A 26,125-nucleotide genomic window follows, 5' to 3' on the forward strand; every position below is an offset into this window, starting at 1 on the left:
CAATAATAACATAATTGGATCATATAACTATCCCTCAACATGAAACAAAGAGTCACTCCAAAGTCACTAATAGTGGAGAACAAACGAAGAGATTATTGTAGGGTACGAAACCACCTCAAAGTTATCCTTTCTGATCGATCTATTCAAGAGTCCATAGTAAAATAACACGAAGTTATTCTTTCCGTTCGATCTATCATAGAGTTCGTACTAGAATAACACCTTAAGACACATATCAACCAAAACCCTATTGTCACCTAGATACTTCAATGTCACCTCAAGTATCCGTGGGTATGATTATACGATATGCATCACACAATCTCAGATTCATCTATTCAACCAACATAAAGAACTTCAAAGAGTGCCCCAAAGTTTCTACCGGAGAGTCAAGACGAAAACGTGTGCCAACCCCTATGCATAAGTTCACAAGGTCACTGAACCCGCAAGTTGATCACCAAAACATACATCAAGTAGATCACGTGAATATCCCATTGTCACCACAGATAAGCACATGCAAGACATACATCAAGTGTTCTCAAATCCTTAAAGACTCAATCCGATAAGATAACTTCAAAGAAAAACTCAATCCATTACAAGAGATTAGAGGGGGAGAAGCATCATAAGATCCAACTATAATAGCAAAGCTCGCGGTACATTAAGATCGTGCCATATCAAGAACATGATAGAGAGAGAGATCAAACACATAGCTACTGGTACATACCCTCAGCCCCGAGGGTGAAATACTCCCTCCTCGTCATGGAGAGCGCCGGGATGATGAAGATGGCCACCGATGAGGGATTCCCCCTTCGGCAGGGTGCCGGAACAGGGTCCCGATTGGTTTTTCGTGGCCACAGAGGCTTGCGGCGGCGGAACTCCCGATCTAGGTTATGTTCTGGGGGTTTCTGTGCATATAAGAGGTTTTGGCGTCAGGAACAAGTCAGGGGGTCTCCGGGGCGGCCACGAGGTAGGGGGCGCGCCCAGGGGGTAGGGCGCGCCCCCCACCCTCGTGGGTGCCTGGGGACTCTTCTGGCCCATCTCCGATGCTCCGTGGGCTTCTTCTGGTCCAAAAATAATCTCCGTCAATTTTCAGGTCAATTGGACTCCGTTTGTGTCGGGGATATACCCCGCGGCATAAACCGGCCGGAAATATAACCCAGCCGGACTTGGCAGTTTACCTGAGACCCGGCTAAGACTTGATGCTTCACTGGTGACCCGTTTGGACCTGGCGGTTTATGATTCATTGGTAATCCGGCAGGCGGGTCAGAGGAGCGACAAGACCTGGTGGCCCAACGGGCGGTTCATAAAGGCCGGTTCATACTATGATGGGCCGGTTTACAAGGAAAGGCATAAGGAATATTTACCTTATAAGGAGTTAAGACCCGGACTTGTATCCGGTTTGTATTAGAAGGTAGACTAGTCCTAATCCTAATAGGACTCCACATGTAACCCGCCCCATTACATATATAAGGAGGGGCAGGGCTCCCCAAAGAGGAACAAGCTACAAGCAAGAAACAATAATCTCTAGGGCTAGACACAATTAGAGGAGAGCCGGCTTCCGGCGACTCCCTCATGAGCATAATGAGACCTAGCCACAAACAGCATGTAGGGCTATTTTCGGATGATGTTTCCGGGGCCCGAAGCTGTCTAAACCCTTGTCTTGTGTTGCGTCTCTCGATTTCGATCAACCCCTCTCAAGCTACTACATAGATGCGCTGGCCTCACGACTAAGTCCTCAAACTAGGACATCTGCCGTGACAATTCCACGACAGTTGGCGCCCACCATGGGGCCAGGCGCACGGTGGTGTTGAGTTCTTGGAGGGATCACTCCTAGGGATCGAGGGGCTCGCAATTTTTCGGATAAAAAAGCTGGTTTGAAAGGATTTGCATCAGCGCCAAGTTCATCAGTCCAGATTTGAAGATTTGTGAGATTTAAGGTTCAAGAAAAATTTAGGGTTGCGTGCGTGGCCGCACGTGACCTGGCGACCCGTCCGGGTCGATTTCCACTGCGCTGTTCTACGAAGTCGCTGAGACCGATTGGAGGTCGTCTCAACTACAGCAAAGATAATGGACGCCGATAAGTGCCACACGTGTGGGTGTTAGAGGGTCTGCCCACACATTTTGTGTGGTGTATAAGAGGAATAGCCCACACACCTACGTATGGGCAAAAAAAGTAATGCTCACACACCTTTTTTTTCCTCCCGATCCCTCTCACACGCGTGCGTGTGGGCGAAATAGATAACGTCCACACACCCCGTACGTCAGGCCTCGTACCTCGTGGTCCCGCACGCCCACGTGACAGTCACCGCGCGTCCCGCAGTTGCCATGGTCCAGACCCTCGTCCATGTTCATTTAACTGCAGTTGCCATGTCGCTGAACTTCGGTTGCCATGTCGGACAACTACAGTTGCCATGGTTGCTCAACTGCAGTTGCCATGTATGGTCTGATCTACTGCAGTTGTCATGATTTCAAAACTTTAGGAGTTGCCACCCACTAACATTAGGCAGTTGCCATGTAGCACTACAAAAAGGCATGGCAAAAAAACATGTTCGGGTAAAAGAGAGAGTTGCCATGTGCTCACAAGCATGGTAGGGCAGTTGCCATGTAAAAGAAAGAGTTGCCATCTGCTTACGTGCACACTACGGCCATTGCCATGTACCATGCAAAAATACATGGCAACTGGGGTAAAAGAGAGTTGCCATCTACTTACAAGAAAAAGCTAGGGCAGTTGCCATGTACCTGCAGAAGCATATGGCAACTGCCAGCTTTGGGTGTGGGCTAGGAGACGGGCGTGTGGGCGAAGTGATAAACGCCCACACACCAGCCCCCTCTACGTGTGTGAAACTAGTGTGTGGGCGAATTGCTAAACGCCCACACACCAGTCCCCCGTGTGGTGAAAAAGGAACGTGTGGGCGACGGAATGAATGCCCACACACCAGCTTAGTCCTGCATGGCACACAAAAACTACTAGAACGCGCCAAGATTCATGCATAATTGGTTGGACGAGGATTCATGCGTGTGGGTGAATTGCCAGACGCCTACACGTGTGAGGTTAGACTTTTTGAAGATAATATAGAAAGGAAAAAATCAGATGCAACGATTGATTGGAAAAGAAAGTCAGAAGTCGCCAACCAGCAATCGTACTATTAGTTCCAGACGTGAAGGCAAAAGTGATCCATGGATCCATCAGCACAAGAGGAAAAGTCAAACCAATGACAGCTCGGAGGAGGATTTGATCATGGGCCTCGTGCTACTCTGCCCGCGGTCGGCCTCCCTCGCCGCCGTGTGAGACACCCCGCTGAGCCGCCCTAAGTGGACCTCGCTCCTGCAGTACTGAGCCGCCATTGCCGGCCCATCATCGCCACCTCACCTCTGCTTCAAATCGCCATTGCTGGAGTGGGCCACGAGCCACCGTATCCGCAGAGTCACCGGTCCTCATCCGCGGCCACGGTCCCGAGCCACCTCTGCGTCGAGTGGCCGTCTGCTCCGAGTCACGCCCCTTCTTCCAAACCGCTGGCGTCGTAAGTCATTGTCTCCGCTGCTGCCAGTCACTGGGCCGTCGACGGGTCTGTGCTTTGGCCGAGCCGCGGTTGCGAGTTCCGCTTTCGCCGCTTGTGTTTCAAGTCACCGTCGCCCGAGTCTCATCGCGCCGTCTCCGCCTCAAGACGCCACCTCCGGGTTGCCGATTTCACCATGTGAGCCGCTGCCCATGGGTCGGTCTCCACTGCGAACGAGTCGCCGAGCCGTCCGCCCGCTGAGCCGCACCGTCCGCATCCGCGACTCGGCTGCCCCTACTGTGCTGGCCGCCGCAAGCCACCGTGAACCGCCTGCCTCTGGAGGACCCAACGACCGCTGATGCCCTAGGAATTTGTTAGATTATCTATGATCAAACAAGCAAGTTGGGTTGAACGCCCATAGAATCGCTCTTCTGTGTTTGCGCGCGATGGATGAACGCCCTGAACTTCTCTCTGTTCCGCTCCGCACGCAGCCACCCCGGCGCACTTCTGTTCTGCTCCGCGCGCATGCAATCGCGACCCGCCCGTCTTCCTGGAGCCGTCGTCGTGCTACGTCTAATATTGATACACGCGTGAGAAGGAATAAAGCGAAGGAGAGTTGCCGGTTCCTGTGTTCTTTTCTCTGGCTTTTGTTATGACCACTGCTGCTTCCATGTTGATCAAGACAAGTCACGTCAGCTATTGGTACAACTTAATTCACGAAGATCAAGGATACTTTACCCCTTGGTTACTAGTGCAGCTACTATTTCTACAGAAACACTAGTACTAGTTGACTGATTGGGTGCTAGTTGCTGTGAACTGCTAGTCCACTACACGATACTACCAGGTGATATCCGTCCAGTCTGTTTTAATAAACACGTATAAAATTTTTGTAAAACAGTTACTTTGGATTGCGATATTTTTTGATGCAGGGCAATTGTTCATTACAAATGAGGCGTCATACTATGGGTACGGAGCACGCATTGTTTACGTCAACGCGCCAGCCGACTCGCCCGTCCGCGCTGTCTTACAACGCCACGGACGACTCGCCGTCCGCCCGCGTGGCCGACTCGCCTGTCCGCGCCGTCTTACAACGCCACGAACGACTCGCCGTCCGCCCGTGCGACCGGTTCATGCGTCCGTGCCGGTTTACAACACGGAGGACAACTTGCTCGTCCGCACCGGTTTACAACGCCGCGGCCGGTTCATCCGTCTGCTCGTATAGCCGACTTGTCCATGATTGATTTCAGCTTCACCGCGGTGATCATCAACTCCGCGGTGGATATTTTCTGTCTAACATATCAGGTGAAATCCATCCATTATATTTTCATATTATATATTGCTTTCTTTAAAAAGAGCAAATACTCTGGCTTGCAAGTTTTCCAATGCAGGACAAATTGTCTATCACAAAAAGGGATTATTATATCGCTGAGCTATTGGATAACCCATGCCGGTTTATATCGTGATCCAGTCCGCGTCAACTCATCAGAACCGTGCGAATTACCCAATAACGCGTGCACAGGCCGTCGTCCCCCGCAGTCCGGTCTACATCAGCATACGGCCGATTTCCCTCGTCTGCACCGGCTTACAATGCCGCGGCCGACTCATCTGTCCGAGCTGCCTCTGATGCTGCGGTCGTCCTTGTCATCCGTCTCGTGGCCTGGTCTACATCAACATACCGGGCCGCACCTGTCTGCATGAGCTGTTTATTGAGTATGAACAAGTCACAGCTTGGGTAGCCCGGTTTTTCTTTCAACAAAATGGCGGCAAATTATCATATACTATCGACCGCCGTCTGCACTGGGTGGTTCAACGGGCAGGCGCACAAATCGCCACCACTACAGTTTCGGTTAAACTTCAAATCACCAGTTGGAAGGAACCATTGGCCGAGTTGCTGACACGGCTCATGCGGGATCGTTTATAACCCGTCACAGTCACCTCAACCTTCTGTGGATTCACATCGTGCTATCAACATCAATGATATACAAGTTATGCCGGTTTACATCACAGTCAAATATGGAGAGTCTCAAGCCAACTCCTCGAGTCACCTTTGAGACTCAGGGGCTACGATGACATGACTCAGCAAATCTTGCCAGTTTCAGCAAATTTAAGTACCCCAGGACGATGGAGGGAAAGATAACCCGGTCTCGGTGGCTACTGTTATATTGATGAAAATTTAAAGGCCGTCAGAAAATTTCCGGCTGAAAATGAAGATTCCGGTTTAAAATCCGGTTCAAGGGAAAGATGTCTCCCACAAAGCTTTGAAGCTCTCAATATCCGGTTCAAAATCCCGGTTCAAGAAGAATTTATCTCTTGCAAAAAGTTAAAAGTTGCCGAAGAGGACCTGCTGCCATGATGCGCGGTTCAAACATGGGTATCCCGCCTTATTGGCCTATCATATTATTGATCACATGGGGCTTCTATTTCATAAAGCAGCGTCCGGTTTACCCCTTGATTCAGCTTATCAAAGCTTTATATAACATCACTTGGGGGCTTGGTCGTATCCGAACCATAGCTACACCTCTTGATCGGCGCAATGCCACAACATCACTTGGGGGCTTGGTCGTATCCGAACCATAGTCACACCTCTTGATCGGCACAAAGCCAAATCAATCCGGGGCCAAAGAGAGTGTTGTAAAGCAACAACTCAAACATAGGCACCCACTGAGCACAGCTCAAAATGTTACTTGGGGATTCTTTGCTGTCGAAATGAACAAAGAATCTACACTTGTAACAGGCTATCAAGCCATGGCTTGGAAGCCTGGTGTATACACCTAAACCCCCGGGTTAGCCTGCCTATTTAAGTAAGTCACTCCGCCCAGGTAAACCTGGTATGACCCTTCGAACTTTGGCAAGTTACTCCAGAAAAGGACCCTGAACTTGTCAAGTTAAAATGATGATTGGTTAAGGATTGCGGACCATCTTAAAAGGCTTTGTGAAATGGTTTAACTCAGTGGCCTGGCAGCCCATGAAAAGCCTCGAATTTGGGGCCTGGCAGCCCGTGAAAAGCCTCGACTACAAGTTTTCATTTGCTTTTTGCTAAGTTTTTCTCTCTTTTGACAAAGCTTATGATGTTTTCTGTTAAACCGACGTTCATTGACCCGGCTTGGCTTTCAATTACAAGTTGAAAATACATGATCAATTATAATCCGGTGTTATTAACCCGGTCTGGTTTCGACTACAAGTCGCCAGCATCGAATATGGATAATCCGGTGTTTATCACAATCCGGTACGGTTTTATCATAAACCGGCACAATATGGAAGGAGTTATCAGTACTCAAGATTGGGATTATCACCCTTACTACAAAAAGTTGGTAAAACCAACAATGTGTTTCAATGTCACAGGTATGATATATTTCATATTTGATTACTTTTAAGTGCAGCCTTGGTTATAAACCCGGGTTATATGTTGGGCATTATGACCCGTCCGGCGGTAAACCGCCAGGACACTTTAAATTTGTTGTATGTAGAAACAGGTTGAATAAAGCATGATTATAAATCACCGGTGTTTATTAACCCGGCCTGGCTTTGAACTATAAGTCGCCAGTATGAGATAAGATAATATCCGGTGTTTATTAACCCGGTCTGGTTTTGGACTATAAGTCGCCAGTATATATTGGGATTGCGCTATTGGAATCATGCGCTTATAAATCATTGGATTATATTATTCAAATCTTCAAATAGTGGCTGGATTTTATTATGGTTATCAATAACCAGTATTATGATTAAGGTTTTCAAAGTCGCTTTAGCGCAATGGCTATTATATTATCGATGGATATGATTTATTCTACAATTAAAGGAATAGTCCCGAGTCGCTGCAGGCTTACGACCCGGCACTTGGGGGCTACATTATTTAAATTGAGATTATATCAAATATGCAAGTCTCAAGTCGCTGCAAGCATGCACCATGACACTTGGGGGCTAATGCAAAGTCATTTTTTGCTCATCTTATTAAAGACCCGACTCATCACATCATAATGAGCCGGCCCTTGGGGGCTAGACATCACTGCTCAAATCTACATGATTATATTTACAAAGTCCCTGCTCATTATTGCATAATGACCCGGCCCTTGGGGGCTACACTGGTTGAAGTATTTATGAGCATAAGGCAATTTTAAGTCCCAGGTTGATGCAAGCAAGACAACCCGACACTTGGGGGCTACATATATGGAGTATTCAGTTTTTATTAGTGACTGAAATGAACATGGATTTCTTCAAAGTGGCAGTAATTATATGGAAACAAGTCTCAAATCATCACTTTGTTCTGTTCAAGACTTGGGGGCTACAGGTAATATGGATATAAGGGAGAAATATCTTCCAATTTTCAGTTTTGAGCAAACCAGATTGACCCGGCATCACCAATCGTTATGACCCGATGTCTACAACAATCATAACCCGGCGTCATCAATAATTATGAACCGGCGTTGGCAACAATCATGAACCGGCGTTGGAAACAATCATGACCTGGAATTATCAGTTTTTATAACCCGGCAATTTTGACAATGATAAACCGGCAAGTTCTACATTTTCAAACTGGCGGATATCAATTGAATATTTGAAGACCAATATTTTTGTCAAGTCAGCGCATTGAAGGCGGAGTCAAATGGATTCTTTGTTTACAATATTTTTTCTACAAGCAAATTGATTATGAAGCTGATCTAATGACCCGGATTTTCTAGAAGAAGGAAATAACAAGGACTTAAGGATGATCAGATGCCGGCTTACAAGAATATTTAACCCGGAGTGCAACCTGTCAAATTCGTTCTTGTGTTTATGTTGCAGGATTAGTTTAACATGGATAAATCCAAATTAAACTGGGGGCTAATGTCGGGGATATACCCCGCGGCGTAAACCGGCTGGAAATATAACCCAGCCAGACTTGGCGGTTTACTTGAGACCCGGCTAAGACTTGACGATTCACTGGTGACCCGTTTGGACCTGGCGGTTTACGATTCATTGGTAATCCGGCAGGCGGGTCAGAGGAGCGACAAGACCCGGTGGCCCAACGGGCGGTTCATAAAGGCCGGTTCATACTATGGTGGGCCGGTTTACAAGGAAAGGCATAAGGAATATTTACCTTATAAGGAGTTAAGACCCGGACTTGTATCCGGTTTGTATTAGAAGGTAGACTAGTCCTAATCCTAATAGGACTCCACATGTAACCCGCCCCTTTAACATATATAAGGAGGGGCAGGGCTCCCCAAAGAGGAACAAGCTACAAGCAAGAAACAATAATCTCTAGGGCTAGACACAATTAGAGGAGAGCCGGCTTACCGGCGACTCCCTCATGAGCATAATGAGACCTAGCCACAAACAGCATGTAGGGCTATTTTCGGATGATGTTTTCCGGGGCCCGAAGCTGTCTAAACCCTTGTCTTGTGTTGCGTCTCTCGATTCCGATCAACCCCTCTCAAGCTACTACATAGATGCGCTGGCCTCACGACTAAGTCCTCAAACTAGGACATCTGCCGTGACAATTCCACGACAGTTTGGTTTTCCTTTTCGGCGATACTCAAAAACAAGGAAAAAACAGAAACTGGCACTGGGCTCTAGGTTAACAGGTTAGTCCCAAAAATCATATAAAATAGCATATAAATGCATATAAAACATCCTAGATGGATAATATAATAGCATGGAACAATCAAAAAGTATAGATACGTTGGAGACGTATCATCGATCATCCTCTGCCACACGTTGGTCAACGCCATCGACGGCGGCGGTAGGGTGGCGGCGGGCGGTTGGGGATTTGAGAGACAGAGAGACATATTAGGGGTTCTCACGAGGAAGGAGGCAACGAGGCGCAGAGAGACGAAGAGTGGTGGAGTAGGCATGGCTATTGAATAAGGCTACGCTGATTTGACTACTCAGCGCGTGTGATTGACAAGTGGGCCTATGACGACGACCCTGATGTGTGGTGCCAAAGGGGAGCATGGGTTGTTTCCGCAAAACACGAGGGAGTTATTCAGGGCGCTCTACCGTCGAGGGGACCGTAGAGGAGTGAATTGCAAAAAACATCGACACTTCAAGCAATGTTTGCAGGAACCACACATTTACGGAATTGTGCCAAATAGCACTAATTTTTTGCAAAAAACACTAGTTGGCGGCTTTGGCCGTTTTAATGATGATTATGACAGATGGGTCCCATAAATGATGACGTGGCGTAACTGTTGACAGTTAACGGTGTTAGACGGGAGATTTTTACAGATTTACAAAACAGACCCTGTTCAAAATTGAAAAAAGCAATCAGCCCCACCACCCACCCGTCGCCTGTCTCCTTGTCAGGTTCTCGCGGCGGTGGCTGATTCGACCCGTCCCTGCTCCCCGGCGGAGAGTCCGGCCCTGTACCAGCACCACCACCAGAAGCCTGACGACGTGGACGAGGTAGGCCGCGGACCGCGTCATGGTGGTAAAGCAGGACGTCGCCGGAGCGGCAGCCGGCGCCGGAGGGCCAGCCGCGGCCAAGCTGCCGCGTGAGCCGAACACGGGCGCGACGGGCGGGAACAGCGGCGCCGCCGGCGCCGGAGGGCCAGCCGCGGGAGCCGGACACGGGCACGACGGGCGTGAGCAGCAGCCGGCGCCGGAGGGCCAGTCGCGGCCAAGCTGTCGCGGGAGCCGAACACAGGCGCGACTGGACCCCGAGCGGCAGCGGGGGCGCCCGGTCCGCCGGTGCCCATGGTACGTCTGCCTCCGCCTCCAGAGAGGAGAGACGAGGAGGGCAGGGGCTTGATTGCTTTTTAATTTTTCTGAAAAGGGTGTCGGTGTAAATCCTCTGTCTAACGGAGTTGCCTGCGAACGGTTAGGCCACGTCGGCAAAAGCGGGATCCATATGTCATAATCGTCATCAAAACGACCAAAGCCCCCAACTAGTGTTTTTTGCAAAAAAAAAAAATAGAGAAAAAATTAGTGGTTTTGGTCCGTAAATGTGTGGTTCCTGCAAACCTTGTCTGAAGTGTCGATATTTTATGCAATTCACTCGGACCGTAGAGTGTTATGTATTATTGTATTTGCATGTATATAGGAATTGTATTGCAGTGTTTCTCGAATTGTGGGACCTATTCGTAGCGCGTTAGAGAGTTCAGTAATCTTCTCCACGGTAGCAGCCATCATAAGCCTCCTCCATGGATTAACTGTCAGCGATCCTCCCCCGAATTGTTTCCGCTTGGGCGTCCTCCTTGTCAGCTCAAAAAAAGAAAAATCCTCCTTGTTCTCGTCGCGGTCTCCGTTCTCCTCTCTTTCTCCCCGTTCTCCAAAGAATCCGAGACGGCGACGCCCGCATCAAATACGCCGCCTCCTCCGCTTCCTCTCCCTTACTCCGATTCTATAACACGTGCGTGCCTCGGCCGCCACTTTCCCAACTCTCCTCGACCACTTCCGCCGGCGTGTGCCTTCCTCTCCGCCGGCGCCTGCACAACAAGTCCAAGAGAGGTGTGTTTCCTGCAATTCGATCATGGTGATTCCCCTTGCTTCTGTCGGGGTTGGGTACGTCTGTATTTTACTAAGGTATAAAATCGCGATGGTTGGCGGGTGATGTCGACTGTCGATGATCCGAGAAAAAAAAATCTCTCTTTTTTCCTGCCAAAAGAAAGTCCCCCCTACCCCCTACTCACATGATTTGTCCTGTTGCTCCACCATGGTTTCACATGTTCTGTTCCTTTCTACTAGCACCCAGATAAATAACACCTTTTTTTGTGAGGCTGTGCATATGACAACTTGTTCAAAAATACAAGGAGCAAAAACTTTCAGCTGGTTACTTTGTCCCCTGCCCTGTAGTGAAGGGGGATTCTTGCCTTTTCCTATTCTACAGTTGAGTTGCTGTTGGGAAATCTGTGAACTCCCGATTTACAATCTGTTATCATCATCTGTTACTGATGGCAAGATAGGACCTGTCTCACAGGCAAAGAAACCATGGCTCTAGCATCGCCGGTGGACTATGCTGGCACAATCACTTCAAGTCAGAGGCAACTCAGTTCTGTGATGCCCCGGTGCAATGGCTTGCGATGTACTATTGGATATGGAAATAAATCAAGAGCAGGAGGTCACTTGGTTGTCAGAGCCATGTCCATGGATCGCCTGAAACTGGACTTTTCGAATCCGAATTGGAAGAATCAATTCCAAGAGGATTTCGATAGGCGGTTCAGTTTGCCGCATTTGACAGATATAATTGATGTGGAATCGAGGCCGACGACATTTTCTCTCAAGAGCAGGTATCCATTTCTGTCTAATGCATTTGTCTTGATCTATGCTGTTGGTGATCAAACTAGATCTCTTTAGGATTTTTCTGATGTTTGCTTTGTCCACAACAGGACCCCTCTGGAGAATGTTGATGGTTCTTTGGAAGAGTCATGGAACGGCTATGTTAATGACGACGACAGAGCACTTTTGAAGGTATGCTTCATCATTGAGTGATCAAAATACTAGACATGGATCAAACTCCCCATTAATTACTTGGATAGTTTCTTTGGCTGTCTGAATATAGTTTGATCTTTTAACATAAATGTAGCATGCTCCTTTTTTTTCTGCACTTTGGCTATTAGTAAATGTGTATGATAGACCTCAATTGTAATGTCCATGTGTGCAGCATCAAGGTAAATGCAATAATATCTCTTATTACAAAGTTGTTGATTCTTCAGGTTATCAAGTTTGCCTCGCCAACGTCTGCTGGAGCTGAATGCATTGATCCTGATTGCAGCTGGGTTGAACAATGGTGACAAACACTCTGCAAATTTCTATTGTTTACTTGTGCCAAATTATTTTCTGAGCTCACACAAACTCATGTCTTTTCCAGGGTGCACCGGGCAGGCCCACGTAAACAAATATATTTTGAGCCTCAGTGCGTAAAGGCTGGAATTGTAACTTGTGGCAGACTTTGCCCTGGTCTCAATGATGTCATCCGGCAGGTAGAATAGAACTTGATGAGTTGATCTCTGACTGTCTGCACCGATAAATAAAAGATTAATAGTACCTTATTATTATACCTTCTGAAAATTCTCTTGAAGAAAACACAATTCCCAATTTTGAACGGTGCCGTGCTTTCACTCTTGACTCTTGTAGATTGTGCTTACGCTTGAAAAATACGGAGTGAAAAACATTGTTGGGATACAGCATGGTTTCCGCGGATTTTTTGAAGATCATTTAGCGGAAGTGCCGGTAAGAATTCTTTGTACATTATAAAGTAATCTGGCAACACTGATAACCATCCTGATGTAAGTTTATGGCTCTTTTACTTAACCCAGCTTAATAGACATGTCGTCCAAAATATCAATCTTGCTGGTGGCAGCTTCTTAGGAGTGTCTCGTGGCGGGGCAAGTATTTCAGACATTGTCGACAGCATCCAGGCATGTACATGCAATTCCGGTATGCTGCAAAAATATGTTTACTACAAGGTGGTACGTTGAAGACTTACTGACTTGATTTCTGCAATCCACATTCAGGCCAGGAGGCTTGACATGCTCTTTGTACTAGGTGGAAATGGAACTCATGCTGGAGCTGATGCTATACATGGCGAGGTATGTTAATTTATATCTTCCTTGCGTCAGAGCAAGACATGTCTTTCCCTCAGCTCCTAGACTAGATTGTACCAGAAACATTTTCTGGTCTCGCTCAACTATGACGTAGTAGCATGGATTGTGGGATTAGGGATCAGTATGTATGGGTGGAAGGTTGCATACTTATGTCTGACTGTTTCTTTTGGTGAAAATTAGTGCCGGAAGAGAAAACTAAAAGTGTCTATTATTGGTGTCCCAAAAACAATTGACAATGACATACTACTGATGGACAAGACATTTGGATTTGATACTGCAGTGGAGGCAGCACAAAGAGCTATCAACTCTGCATATATTGAGGTGATTCATTTTAGCAACCTCTCAGACTCTCATCTCATGTGTATATATATCTGCAAGCGGGCAAAGAATATATTGTCATATTGGTTGCCCCTCAAATTAAAACTATATTTGTGGTTCGCGCTCTATGGTCAGGCACATTCTGCATTTCATGGCATCGGATTGGTGAAGCTGATGGGAAGAAGCAGCGGATTTATCACAATGCATGCTTCCCTGTCAAGCGGGCAGGTCGACATTTGCCTGATACCTGAGGTATCAAACTCTTCAACTTGTGCTGTGTATGCCCTTCCAACTCACTATACCCCTCTCCTCTGATTGATTTAATACGTGGTAATCCAAATGAAGGTACCATTCACCCTTGATGGACCGAACGGAGTTCTTCGGCACCTTGAGCACTTGATAGAGACCAAGGGGTTTGCTCTCATGTGTGTCGCCGAAGGTGCTGGGCAGGTAAGATACCTTCACATACAAGATCAATTTTCTTGGGAAACTTAACTGCCAGCATGAGGAGTGATTTACCAAGGATCTCTTGACGTAGGGATGTGCCCGTGTGTGCATCAATTGAGAGACATACAATATTCTGTTCTGTTACAAGAATTATTATGTGAGAGATAGTACGATGTGTTTCCAGGAATATTTGCAGAAGTCGAACGCAACTGATGCTTCAGGGAACATGGTTCTCAGTGATATCGGTGTGCACCTTCAACAGAAGGTTGGTCCATATCATTAGGTGTTCTTCACCATGATGTAGGTTCTGTGAATGACACAACATTTAACTTAACCAATGCCATGCCACAGATCAAGTCTCATTTCAGAGAGATAAATGTCCACTCTGATGTGAAGTACATCGACCCTACATACATGCTCCGCGCCGTGCGTGCCAATGCATCAGATGCCATCCTGTGCACGGTGCTCGGTCAGAATGCTGTAAGACGCCGTTTCTCTCGATCTGCCTGTGTCTCGCAACAAGTTTTTGTGTTTTCTGTTTTCTGAGATGAGCATTGATCCCTGATTGAACCTTGCAGGTTCATGGCGCCTTTGCAGGGTTCAGCGGCATCACGACCGGAATATGCAACACGCATAACGTGTACCTGCCAATACCGGAAGTTATCAAGACGCCAAGGCTTGTCGATCCAAACAGCAGGATGTGGCACAGGTGCTTGACATCCACAGGTCAACCTGACTTTTGTTGATCAGTTCTTGACAGCCAAGTTTGTAAACTCTAGTGCTAGAAGTACCGGTGATGTACAGGATTGTCAATGTCATTCTTTTTTGTCTTCCATCAGAAAGACATGGTATGCCCTGTAATTCCTGGGTGATCCTGAGCTCATCTGCTACCGGATGAACAGTAAATTTCAAAAAAAAAACTTGTACCAAATAAGATGTTCTAACTTTTTTTCTGAATCAGATGTATAATAGACACATTTCAGTCCGCATGTGGTCCATATTGGAATATCAGAAACATCTTATATTTGTGAACAGAGGGAGTAGCTAACAATTTTTTTAATGTGAATTTGTTTGGCGCCAAAGCTGTTATCTGCAAAAATGTGCATGGTAGGTTCCCATTTTGCATGTAATATGCCAAACTTGTGTCCAGATTTACATAAAACTGGAATAATGGCGAAAATGATCAAAGATGTCTGCCATTTGAGTACAGTAAGACATACATTGCCTCTAATTTCTTCTGATCCAAATCTCATGCACAAAAGCTCAAAGAAAAAGGGCATAAGCAAAAAAGAATCAAAGATGCCACCAGACGAGTACACTCGATTTAATTATCGCGTTCACATGGCACATTTGCGATTTTGTACTGGATTGTTACATTACTCAAGTCAGGAAACGATTCATTGAAGAAATGCGTCATGGTTTAAGACACTACTAGAGGGAACCTGAATGGGTGGTAAGTTAGTGAGTCACCGACTCAAAATGGTAGAGAAGGTGAAACGATGCTATGGAGATTTATGGATATAGGCTCGTACTAAGGCAGAGTTCAAACTGCAACTGTAAGCAAAGGAAGTAAGGAACTCTACATGTGTTCTGGCACCATCCTTCTATACCCTTTGTAAAATGGAGCCGTGGACCTGTTTGTGACATGGTGCCCTACTGGTTTCGCCTTCTATCTATCTACTTGTGTAGCGGTGAACTTGACCAATCTGCAGTTTCGGTGATGAGCTCCTTGAGTACGTGTTTTAGGCCATTCATCTTCTTCCGGGCTCTCTGCGAAACATTTTCATGGAAAAGGTTAGCATTTGATCAATACAGCATCCCTGGGGTTTAGGAATGATGTTAGCCTTACCTTCTGAACCTCCGAGATTTTGATTTCAGCGTCGTTGAGCTGAGAAGCAACTGTTCTCTCAGCATGTTGGACGAGCTTCTTGTGTGATGCTTCTGTTGATGCAATCATAAAAGAATACCATGGTTAAGTAGTGGTAATTCAGGTGGCGAACGGTTAGGAAAATAGAGCATTTAAACATATTCCTTCAAGTGGCTGTATGATGATTCATTCCATTCGCCTCTTAACAATGATTACAGTGAGCTAAAACTATAATTACTTCACTGGTGACTTTCTTCTAATCATGTGCCAATTAGGCAATCGTTTCTTTTCAATTAAAAAAATTGATTTAACCACATTATTCACGAACAAACTTCAAACCTTACAATATTGTAATCTTATGTGCCTGGATCAGTTATATGACATAAAGTTCGCAATCTGTAATCAAGTGCTCCAACAATGGTGATACTTCATAAGGCTCCGCTTTGACAAAGGTTAACATGTTCCACATTTTTGAGAGTTCGTGCAGTATCAGTTTGTAATAAATAGTCCAGCAAGTAAATATTTCATTTGCATTTCGCAAGTGCAAGGTTTGAAGTTAAACTTACTTTGCTTGTCAGCTACTCCCTTCAGCTCTGCGTGATAGGCTTCAAATTCCTCAAGAGAGTTCTTGCAACCAAGCAACTGCTGATTAACCTCCTCCTTAAACTTCTCATGAAGAACCCTTAACTGTTCTTGTTGCTCTGCAACCAGAAGATATAGGACCAGGTTATATCATTTGAGTAACTAATGTTTATTCAAGAGAAACAACAGAAGACATGCAAGAAAACAAGGTAAAGTACAAGGATCCACAAAGGAATCTTGCCCCAAGTGTGCCTTACTAACCAAACAGGCGACTAACTTGGTCAAACCTACCTAACTTGTGGTGTGGCATGGTTAGCATACCAACCAAATACTCCCTCCATCCCATAATATAAGAACGTTTCTCAAGCTGTTTTAGCTTGAAAAACATTCTTATATTATGGGACAGAGGGGGTAGGTTCTAAGCCTATATATATGCATACACAGTAAAAAGTCCAAAGAGTAGACGATACAGTAGTAAATACTCCCTCCGTCCGAAAAAGCTTGTCCCTCAAATAGATGTATCTAGCACCAAGTTAGTGCTAGATACATCCATTTGAGGGACAAGCTTGGGACAAGTTTTTTCGGACGGAGGGAGTAAGAAATAACCAAACCATATTGGATAGCTGCAGACAGATTCGAAGAATTGGTACATTAAATGTTCTCAAAATAATCTTTCATGGCACTGATTTTATGCTTCAGTATTCAGACAATGAAAGTGATTCAAGAACAAAATCTTATTATGTTTTAAAAAGGTTTAGGATATGGCGGACCTACATAACATACAGGAAACGGATCATGATTAACTTTATATGTCTATATATGAGAAATCTGCTACTTATTTTAGTATAAGATTATGCAAATTGCTCGAGCTGAATAATCCAAATAGGTATGAGTGGCACAATGGATCAAAACACCTGTACATCGTATCTTTATAGATACAGCTTTCTGAATGGATTCTGACTAATGGGTCTAATTGTCATAAAACTCATGTTTCACAATAACAGACCACAAAATTAATTTCTGCAGTAACATAATATAGGTTGTACCTTCAAATGTTGATTCTAGTCGCTTTCTTTTAGATTTTCCTGCATTGACCAGCTTATCCCTGAAAATACAGTTGAATGCGTCAAAATAGTTACACCTCTAATATATGTGATACTTCTATATATATACAATTAGGTGTGTATATGCAGATAAGATGTAGTTTCTTGGTAGCACCGGCAAAGATCTTACACATCATCCTGCATCTGCACCTCAACTCCCTCGAGGTGCTGGCGTATTATCTCTCCAGTACCTGCCAGTATCTCAGAACTTTTGTTTCTTGTTTCAGACTTGATCTTGGTTTGAAACCTTCCCAGCACCAGCAGTAACTGATCAAAAGCCCTGGTTACAATGAAGAAATGAAATTAGACCGACCAACGATATCGAATATGTATTTCTTTATACAACCTATAAACGGACCTGGTTAGGTAGTCATCTGGGCATTGCACTGGTTCTTTGTCTGACATTACAGTTTCTTGTGTTCCTGAATGAACTAGTAATGATGGCATATTAATTATGAACTGCAACCATTACTCAAACGCAAGAAGGTAATCAACTTTACCAGAAGTGGCAAAAGGAATTGGCGAAGGCAAGCGCCGTTTGCCTCTTCTACCCTCTTTTAGATGTGACTTCCTATCCAGATTTTCTGGAGGAGATTTATCAGGGCTGTCTACATCTGAAAGCCATTTGCGAGATTTATATCCTGCGCATGAAGGACCAATTATTTAGTAACACATCGCAGGTAAACAATTTTTGGATATACTCCCTCCGTATACATCTCCAACATAATTTATACATCTCCAACAGCATGTGGGAAAAGCTTGGCTCACATTATTAATTTTCCGGAACTAAAGTGGTCAAAATACTAAACTTAAAGCAACAACAACAAAGCCTTTTAGTGCCAAACAAGGCTAACTTCCACACGCCTCTGTCCATGGCTAGTTCTTGGGTGATATTCCAGTCCTTCAGATCTCTCTCAACGGACTCCTCCCATGTCAAGTTTGGTCTACCCCAACATCTCTTGACATTATCAACACGCTTTAACCGTCCGCGATGCACTGGCACTTCTGGAGCCCTACGTTGTATATGCCCAAACCATCTCAGACGATGTTGGACAAGCCTCACGTATATCCTCATTCTAGACCCAATCCTTGTGTGGCCACATATCCATCTAAACATGTGCATCTCTGCTACACCTAACTGTTGGACATGTCACCTTTTAGTTGGCCAACATTCAGCGGCATACAACCGTCCTATGGAACCTGCCTTTTATCTTTTGTGGCACTCTCTTGTCACAGAGGACTCCAGAAGCTTGGTGCCACTTCATCCATCCAGCTTTGATTTGATGGCTCAGATCTTCATCAATATCACCATCCTTCTGCAGCATTGATCCCAAAAGTCAAAAGGTGTCCTTCTGAGGTACCATCTGCCCACCAAGGCTAACCTCCTCCCCATGCATAGTAGTAGTGAAATTGCACCTCATGTACTCGGTTCTAGTTCTAGTAAGCCTAAAACCTTTCGATCCAAAGTCTGTCTCTACAGCTCTAACTTTCTATTAACCCTCATCTGACTATCGTCGACTAGCACCACATCATCCGCAAAGAGCATACACCAAGGGATATCTCCTTGTATATCCATTGTGACCTCATCCATCACCAAAGCAAAAAAGTTAAGGGCTCAAAGCTGACCCTTTTGGTGCAGTCCTAGTTTAATCGAAAAGTCATCAGTGTCGCCATCACTTTGTTCGCACACTTGTCACAACATTATCATACATGTCCTTGCTGAGGGTAATGTACTTTGTTGGGATTTTGTTTTTCTCCAAGGCCCACCACATAACATTCAGCGGTATCTTATCATAGGCCTTCTCAAGCCAATGAACACCATATGCAGGTCCTCCTTTTGCTCCCTGTATCTCTGCATAAGTTATCGTACCAAGAAAATGGCTTCCATGGTCGACCTCTCAGGCACGAAAACAAACTGATTTTTGGACACGCTTGTCATTCTTGTTAAGCGGTGCTCAATGACTCTCTCCCATAGCTTATTTGTATGGCTCGTCGGCTTAAGTTCACAGTAGCTAGGACAACTTTGAAAATCCCCAATGTTCTTGAAGAGTGGTACTAGTACACTCCACCTCCGTTCTTCGGACATCTTGTTTGCTTGAAAATGAGGTTGAAAAGTTTAGCTAGCCATACTATTGATATGTCTCCAAGGCCTCTCTACACCTCAATGAGTATACCTAACCTCAGACTGATTCGTCACACAAAACGCATGTTGGTATCATCAAAGGAGTCGCCCAGCTCTATGGTAGAGCTCTCATTCTCTCAATTGAATAGCTTGTCGAAGTACTCTCGTCATCTATGCTTGATCTCCTTGTCCTTCACCAGAAGTCGATCTGCTCCGTCCTTATGCATTTGACTTGATTGACACCCTTCGTCTTCCTCTCTCGGATCTTGGCCATCTTATAGATGTCCCTTTCGCCTTCCTTCGTGTTTAAATGCTCGTAGAGGTCCTCATACGCCTGATCCTTGCTTAACTCACAGCTTGCTTTGCGGTCTTCTTTGCCACCTTGTACTTCTCTATGTTGTTTGCACTCCAATCCAGGTGTAGGCGTCTGAAACAGTCTTCCTTCTCATTAATAGCCTTCTGGACATATTGTTTGCATCGCCTCCTTCCTCCCAAGGGCCCTCCTTAATAACCCTCTCCTTGAAAGCCCAACCTGCCTCTCCCTTGAGCTTCCAACACTTCGTTCTAGCAACTTTGGCGCGCTTATCCCGCTGGACACGAATTCGAAAGCAGAAGTCAGCCACTACAAGCTTATGTTGAGGGACAACACTCTCTCTAGGTATCACCTTGCAACCAAGGCAAGCACGCATGTCTTCTCTTCTCGAGAGGGATGGAACTGACGGATGCAGAAAAGAAGGTACTCGTGATGGACGATCTTGACGTGACAATGGCACATCTCAGTCGTCGGCTGTGTGTCAAGTCCATCAATTCCAAAGGAGTAGTTTGTTTGCTTCACTTCACTTTACGATACTGTTCCATTGCTTCTGTGCAGTAAGAAGTTGGCAACAGGGATTTCGGATAGGTAGGTTCAGTCAACCCAAGAGAACTGTTGGCATGAAATCATTCTAGCTGAAGTGTTGACCACTATTAAAAGTCACTAGATGGGATTCTCTCTTTTTAAAGATGGTGTTAGCTAAGATCATGTTGTAGGCTAGAGCGAAGCTTAGGCTGTCCTTATTGATTCCAACTGCCATAGCCAAAGCCCCCATGATATGACAAAGTCAATAATTGGCACTGATAATCCAGTAATTGTTCAAGTTGTTAGCGATGTTTCTGTTATATCAACACAGACTGATGATGCATATGTGCCAAAGTATGTTGGCGTTGATAAGAAATACGATGAGAAGATTGCAAATTTAGCTGAAGTTACATGCATGCATACTATGGCATTGACAGAGATGCACTTGCATAAGAAAGAGGAAAATAAGATGCTGAACGTGCATGCATTACGTGGGAAGAGGTACACGTGTGTGCATGGAAGGAAGGGTTCATATACACTAGCACGTTGGTTCAAGGTGTGCATCAATCTGGTTGTTTGTTTTGGTTGCCACTTTCAGAACAAGTCCAGGTTGTACACGTACAGGAGATTTGTCTCTTTGAGATTGATTACAAAATCCTAGTCTACTACTTCTTCTCAAGTTAATAACCCCATGCACCCCTTCAAAACTTGTGTTAGATGTGCCCACATGGCCATTGAGGTGTCCTCCTATGAAGAGCTTCTCGCCAATAGGTACACAACTAACCATGTCCTCCAGGCCTTCCCAGAACTCCCTCTTGGTGCTCTCATTGTGGCCTACTTGCGGGGCATATGCGCTGATAACATTGAGAACCAAGTCCCCAACGACCAGCTTAGACCAGGATAATCCAGTCCCCTTGCCTCTTGACATCTACCACTCCATACTTGAGACTCTTGGCAAAAAACGCTTAGCAAAAAACACTAATGAAACGCATTTAAAGTAGCATGAATGCACATGACAGAATATACCACATGTTGCTTCTATTCCATCTGAATGGCTTCTCATGAGCAAGCACTTCATACAATAGTTAAGAGTGAGCGCATCATGCTTTGGAGAGCCTTAACCATAAAGACACAGTAGGACTGTTGGATGCTCAGGCGCTGATAGTGATTGATCAATGATTGCTATGAAAAAATGGTGGAAATAGAGCTGATGCAATAAGTAGGACTACCGGTCATAGCTAAAAAAACATGCCTAAGCTCTAAGTGATAGCAAAACACACCTAGCGTTTAATGTGCACATATTTGCGCTTAAGCATGTGCTTTGGTTAGAAAAGTGCATGGCAGTGGAAAACTGCAAATGAACACCTAGCGTTTTTAAAAAAAACTTTGCTATTGGATGCTCTGACTCCCAATGTTTAACTCTTTTTTTTCAGGAAAAAGGACAGGAGCTCTGCCAATAGTATTTAACCGGTAATAGATACATAGAGAAACAGTCAATTTATATATGTAAATACATAAAGGAAAATGTGTCCCAGAAGAGTATTGTCCTCATGCAGAACAGAAGGAATAATAGTACTCTGTAAACTAACACAGTAACACTGTCACCTTCGGTTTTATAAAATCTGAAAGGAACAAAACATACTCTAGAAAACTATTGATTTGCATGTAAAAAGTATTAATGTGTATTGAAAGTTGCAAAGTCAGTATTCTGACCTTTCCCAAAGCTTGGAATAGAAAGTTGAGCCATTTCATCTTCAGTTGGCAGAATGGGTGAAAGAATTGGTTGTTTTTTGTCCTCGCTTTCTTCTGGAGGATTAGGAGATCCACTGTTACGTAACTCATCGGTTTTATCCATCCCGTCCTGGATATCAGCAGTACATGAATGAGTGACAAACAGATAGAGTTACTCTGTTACATGAGTATAGAGAAAACAAATTTACAATGGCTGGGAAAGGATTTATAGAGTTGGAAAGCCTACCAATGGCTCAGACCCTGGATCAGAAGCATAGGAACTTGATCTTGACCTGTTCACACTTTTTGGATACTTGGGGCTGTATGTGTCATCATGTAGCATTTCACTTCTATCGCGGTAGCCATTTACATTAGTTGCAAAAGTAGGACTCACAAAGTCATCTCGCATGTCTCTGAATCTGCCTGCCAATGGACTGGCAAACTTCTCTCCAAGTTTACCATTTACCTGGGGATTTGCCTCATTGTCCCATGGGTACATTTTCGGTTCAGGTGATGCACTAGCAGCACCAGATGGTGGCGAGTTAAAATTATTTCCCGCTGCTTTATGTGCCTGGGGGCTTCTGTCTGAAGCTTTGCTCAAATTAGCATTCTCCTTGCGGTGCAGCAATGAAGAATAATTTTCCTTGCTCTTTGATGAAATATTCTGAGAAGAGAGCTTATCTTCACCCGCATTCAGTGTCGTGGGCAGCAACTTTTCTGAAAACTGCATCTTCTGAGGCCCAACTTTAGCCATTCCATTCAGCCGTTTCTCCCTTGTAGGGCTTCTAGAACAGCTCTCAGCAGTTTTCCCAGTTCGTGACAAAGAAGAAAAGGAGGTGGTTTTCTCTCCTTTATTCTCTGATGGTGCATTTCTAGAAGATAGCTGTCCTCCCCTATCATCCGGTGTGATCTCGTCAGAAATCATGTCAGAACAATGGACCTTCTTAAGCTCTACTTTAGCCTTCCTAGTTGAGCTTCTAAGATTTCTCAAGCAGCCAGAGTTACCAATTGCAGATTTCCCCGCAGTTTTGGATGTGCATTTCTCATCAATAATAAATACATTGTCCAGTGTTTTCTTTTTGGGTGCAGAACATGAAGTAGACAATGGTTTCTTTGCACTCTGGCTCTTATCCTGCTTCTTGGAGGCTGCTGGTGCTTTCTTGCGACCCAAGGTGCGAGTAACAGGCCTTATTTCAACTACTTGTGGAGTATCAGAATCTGACTCAATTGGATCAGAGGATGGTTTACTCTTTGCATAGGTAGCTGTTTGACAGTTCAGCAGATCAGGTGTCTTGATATTATCAGGAAAAGGTGATGTGTAGACCTTCTTGTTCCCTGAAGATGGTCCATTGGCAGTTAAACTTTTAGGTTGGTTAGGTGTCTCATTGTCTTCAGGGTTTGGTGAAGCAACAGTCTGCTTGGTTTGTGATGTACCAAGGATCTCCCACAGCTTCATCCTGAGAACTTCGCTGTTGGGTTTGGTTTTATCTGCAGATTCCACTTGGCGCTTTCCTTGTGAATTCACGAAGGGCGTCTCTTGCAGTTGGTCGAGCTGGCTGTCTTGTTCTTTTCTTGTTCCAAAGGAAAAGGTTCTGGTTTGCTCACGTGCATGGTCATCAGGTTGTGATAGAGAAGCCTTGACAGGGGCGGCTTCGGGTGCCTCTGTAGCAGATCCGCCATGGTTTGCAGCTTCTTGTGAGACCCGGAATGAAGCACTATAACCTTTCAGGGGTCTAGATCTTCCATCAGTTCCCTGAGACGGGTTCCTCTCGAATGCAGGGACAGTAGCAGCATCTCTGCTTCTTGATACAGAACCTGGCCTTGGAATTGGGATGCCAATTGATACCTTAGGAAATTTACCAGATGGATACAGGTTGCTGGCCAAACTCCAGTAATCACTTGATGTAGCCTAGACACATCATAATGCATGAGTTGTTAAATACTCCCTCTGCTCTTATATTTCTTTACAGAGGGAGTACTACTGTGAAAGAACAGCTAAAGCTGAAACAGGTGGCACATCCTACAATTTAGCAGAGGAGTTGTTACTCACCTTCTGGATATTCGGCTTTTCAATTTCCGCCATTGCAGCTTCTGGGATAATAACAGACCAAATTAACTAAAGTTGAATCTGACAAAAGGAGAACAAGAGAATTAGGTAAGGTTCCACCAATGTTAGAGCATCTTTTAGGATCAAGTTAAACTCCACAGATGTATAAATAGTTATACAATATGAGACTATAAGTCATGCCTGAGACCAAATTTGGAAATGCACAGAAGACATAACTGTGCAAAATATTCTCGTCAAGTGCAACTTATGCCAGGTCTGAATTGCTATGCAGTACTATAATGAGTCAAATTGAATAGGCTGCTGAGAGTAAGAGCATACCAACCAGATCGACTTAGCTTACTAGGAGAAATACTAGGACCAGACCCTTCTAAGCATATTTTTTGAATTAATATAAAAGACTAAAATTAACAGGTGCAACTGTGTCATAGAGCACCGGACTAAACGTGGTCTCAGCATTCAGAGATCGTCTTCCACAAGCAATACAGCTTAGGTCGAGTAACTTAACTCGGGAAAGCTATACTGACACATTTGTAAGACTTGCGGCAGCGAACCGCGTGTAAAAAAACATTCCAACAATAAGATCCATGGAGGATCAGGTGTTCGATAGCAACCAATCGGAACCGAGCGAACCACAGCGAAATCAGACGACGTGAGCGAAAAAAAAAATGCAATAACAAGCGTGCAACCGAGGCGAAATTAGAACGTATAGATTAGGAAATCCACAGATGGGCACCTAATTCCAACCCATAAACCCTAAAAGTTCGCGTGCGGCGGCGAGGTACACCGGGGTAGCAGGCCGGCGGCGAGATAGACCAGGGGCGCGGCCGGCGGCAGGGAAGACCTAGGCTTCGGTCGGCATGGTCGCCAGAGAGAGAGAGAGGGTGAGAGGTGAGGGGTGGCGGGAGGGGGGAGGGGGGGATATTTCGGGAGGGGTGGCGGGGTGTTCGGGAGGAGGGGTGGCGATTTCCGGAGGAAAAAGTTCATTTTAAACCTTGAACTTACATAGGTGAGCTGAATCAAAATCCAATCTCAATGGTTGGCACTATGAACTTATTAATTCCGATTTAAATCGAACCTGAATCTGTTTGGGCATCAGGAAAGAGATTTTTTTTTTGAGGGGACGACCAAAGTTATTCGTCAAAAGCCACAGAAAGTGGGATACAATGTTGGTCATGAGGTTGGTCAAACCATACATGACGACCCTGCTGAAGCCTACGAGAAAATTTGGCTAAAGCATGTGCTTCATAGTTAGCAGCACGACTTTCAAAAGTAAAATTACAATTAAAAAGCAAAGACCTAGACTTGATCTCTCTGATTATTGCACCACTACTCCCCCTCGCTTCATTGTTGATGTCATTCACTGCTTGCTTCGAATCAGAGGCTATCACCAAATTATTGATGTTCATATCCGCCGCCAGAGTCAGCGCTTCCCTGCATGTTATCACCTCCAACATTGCTGGATCATGCATCCCTTCTATGACTAGGGCTAAGCTGCCCATATACCTTCCCGCGCCGTTCCTGCAAAGTGCACCCCAGCATCAACATGAATCTTACAAAATCCAGCAGGTGGGGCTTTAGGTCTAGCCACGGTTACGCCTCTGGTAGCAGCTGTGGTTCGCACATGAGGCTTCACCACCTCCCTGATCATGTTCAATACTTGTAGATAGTGGTTGATGAAACTGCATATTGCATGTGGGCTCTAAAAGATCCCTTCATGGATAGCTTTCCGTCTCGCCGCCCAAATCGCCCATAATGTTACCGAAAGCTTCACAAACTGCTCATGGGGTAGCGATTCTATGTGTGTGAAAAGCCATTGTTTAGCATTCGGTTCCACCGTTGTCACGATCGCTTGAGCCAGCTCTTCATCAACCATTGCCCAGGTACACCTAGACATGGTGCAATCGATCAAAGAATGTTTCCAAGAATCCTCGGCTCCGCAGAAGCCACAAGTGCTTGAGTCCGCCATGTGCCGATGCGCCCGCACGTCATTAGTGGGAAGAGAATGCTTTGACAAGCGCCATAGGAACATGCTAACATTGC

General features: G+C 45.3%; 2 protein-coding genes across 7 annotated transcripts; one reads left to right on the forward strand and one right to left on the reverse strand.

The window, feature by feature from the left end:
- The first annotated feature begins 9,930 nt into the window (after window positions 1–9,930).
- Window positions 9,931–14,806, forward strand: LOC109758516 (ATP-dependent 6-phosphofructokinase 5, chloroplastic). Of its 5 annotated transcripts, none has more exons than XM_040389053.3 (14): window positions 9,931–10,163; window positions 11,383–11,692; window positions 11,792–11,873; window positions 12,119–12,192; window positions 12,274–12,385; window positions 12,540–12,635; window positions 12,722–12,823; window positions 12,920–12,994; window positions 13,190–13,330; window positions 13,463–13,579; window positions 13,673–13,777; window positions 13,959–14,039; window positions 14,126–14,254; window positions 14,353–14,806. In XM_040389053.3, the coding sequence occupies exons 2-14, from the start codon at window positions 11,394–11,396 to the stop codon at window positions 14,518–14,520; spliced, it is 1,581 nt and encodes a 526-aa protein (XP_040244987.1). In that variant the 5' UTR covers window positions 9,931–10,163; window positions 11,383–11,393; the 3' UTR covers window positions 14,521–14,806. The 5 variants fall into 5 exon arrangements, with proteins under 5 accessions (XP_040244987.1, XP_020172965.1, XP_020172966.1 ...); XM_020317376.4 differs by lacking the exon at window positions 9,931–10,163 and adding an exon at window positions 10,543–10,913; XM_020317377.4 differs by lacking the exon at window positions 9,931–10,163 and adding an exon at window positions 10,578–10,938.
- Window positions 14,807–15,074: 268 nt separating this feature from the next.
- On the reverse strand, window positions 15,075–25,044 carry LOC109758515 (meiosis-specific protein PAIR3). 2 transcript variants are annotated; one of them, XM_020317374.4, is made up of 11 exons: window positions 24,819–25,044; window positions 24,068–24,145; window positions 22,265–23,926; window positions 22,000–22,147; window positions 17,827–17,967; window positions 17,685–17,757; window positions 17,457–17,606; window positions 17,270–17,328; window positions 16,208–16,342; window positions 15,624–15,715; window positions 15,075–15,544 (listed from the first exon to the last, which is right to left on the reverse strand). In XM_020317374.4, exons 2-11 carry the CDS (start codon window positions 24,098–24,100, stop codon window positions 15,452–15,454), a joined length of 2,586 nt encoding a protein of 861 aa, XP_020172963.1. In that variant the 5' UTR covers window positions 24,101–24,145; window positions 24,819–25,044; the 3' UTR covers window positions 15,075–15,451. The 2 variants fall into 2 exon arrangements, with proteins under 2 accessions (XP_020172963.1, XP_020172964.1); XM_020317375.4 differs by having other exon boundaries at window positions 17,685–17,748; window positions 24,819–25,043.
- Window positions 25,045–26,125: the final 1,081 nt, after the last annotated feature.

This window comes from Aegilops tauschii, chromosome 5, assembly GCF_002575655.3.
Source record: "Aegilops tauschii subsp. strangulata cultivar AL8/78 chromosome 5, Aet v6.0, whole genome shotgun sequence".
Classification (NCBI taxonomy): Eukaryota; Viridiplantae; Streptophyta; class Magnoliopsida; order Poales; family Poaceae; genus Aegilops; species Aegilops tauschii.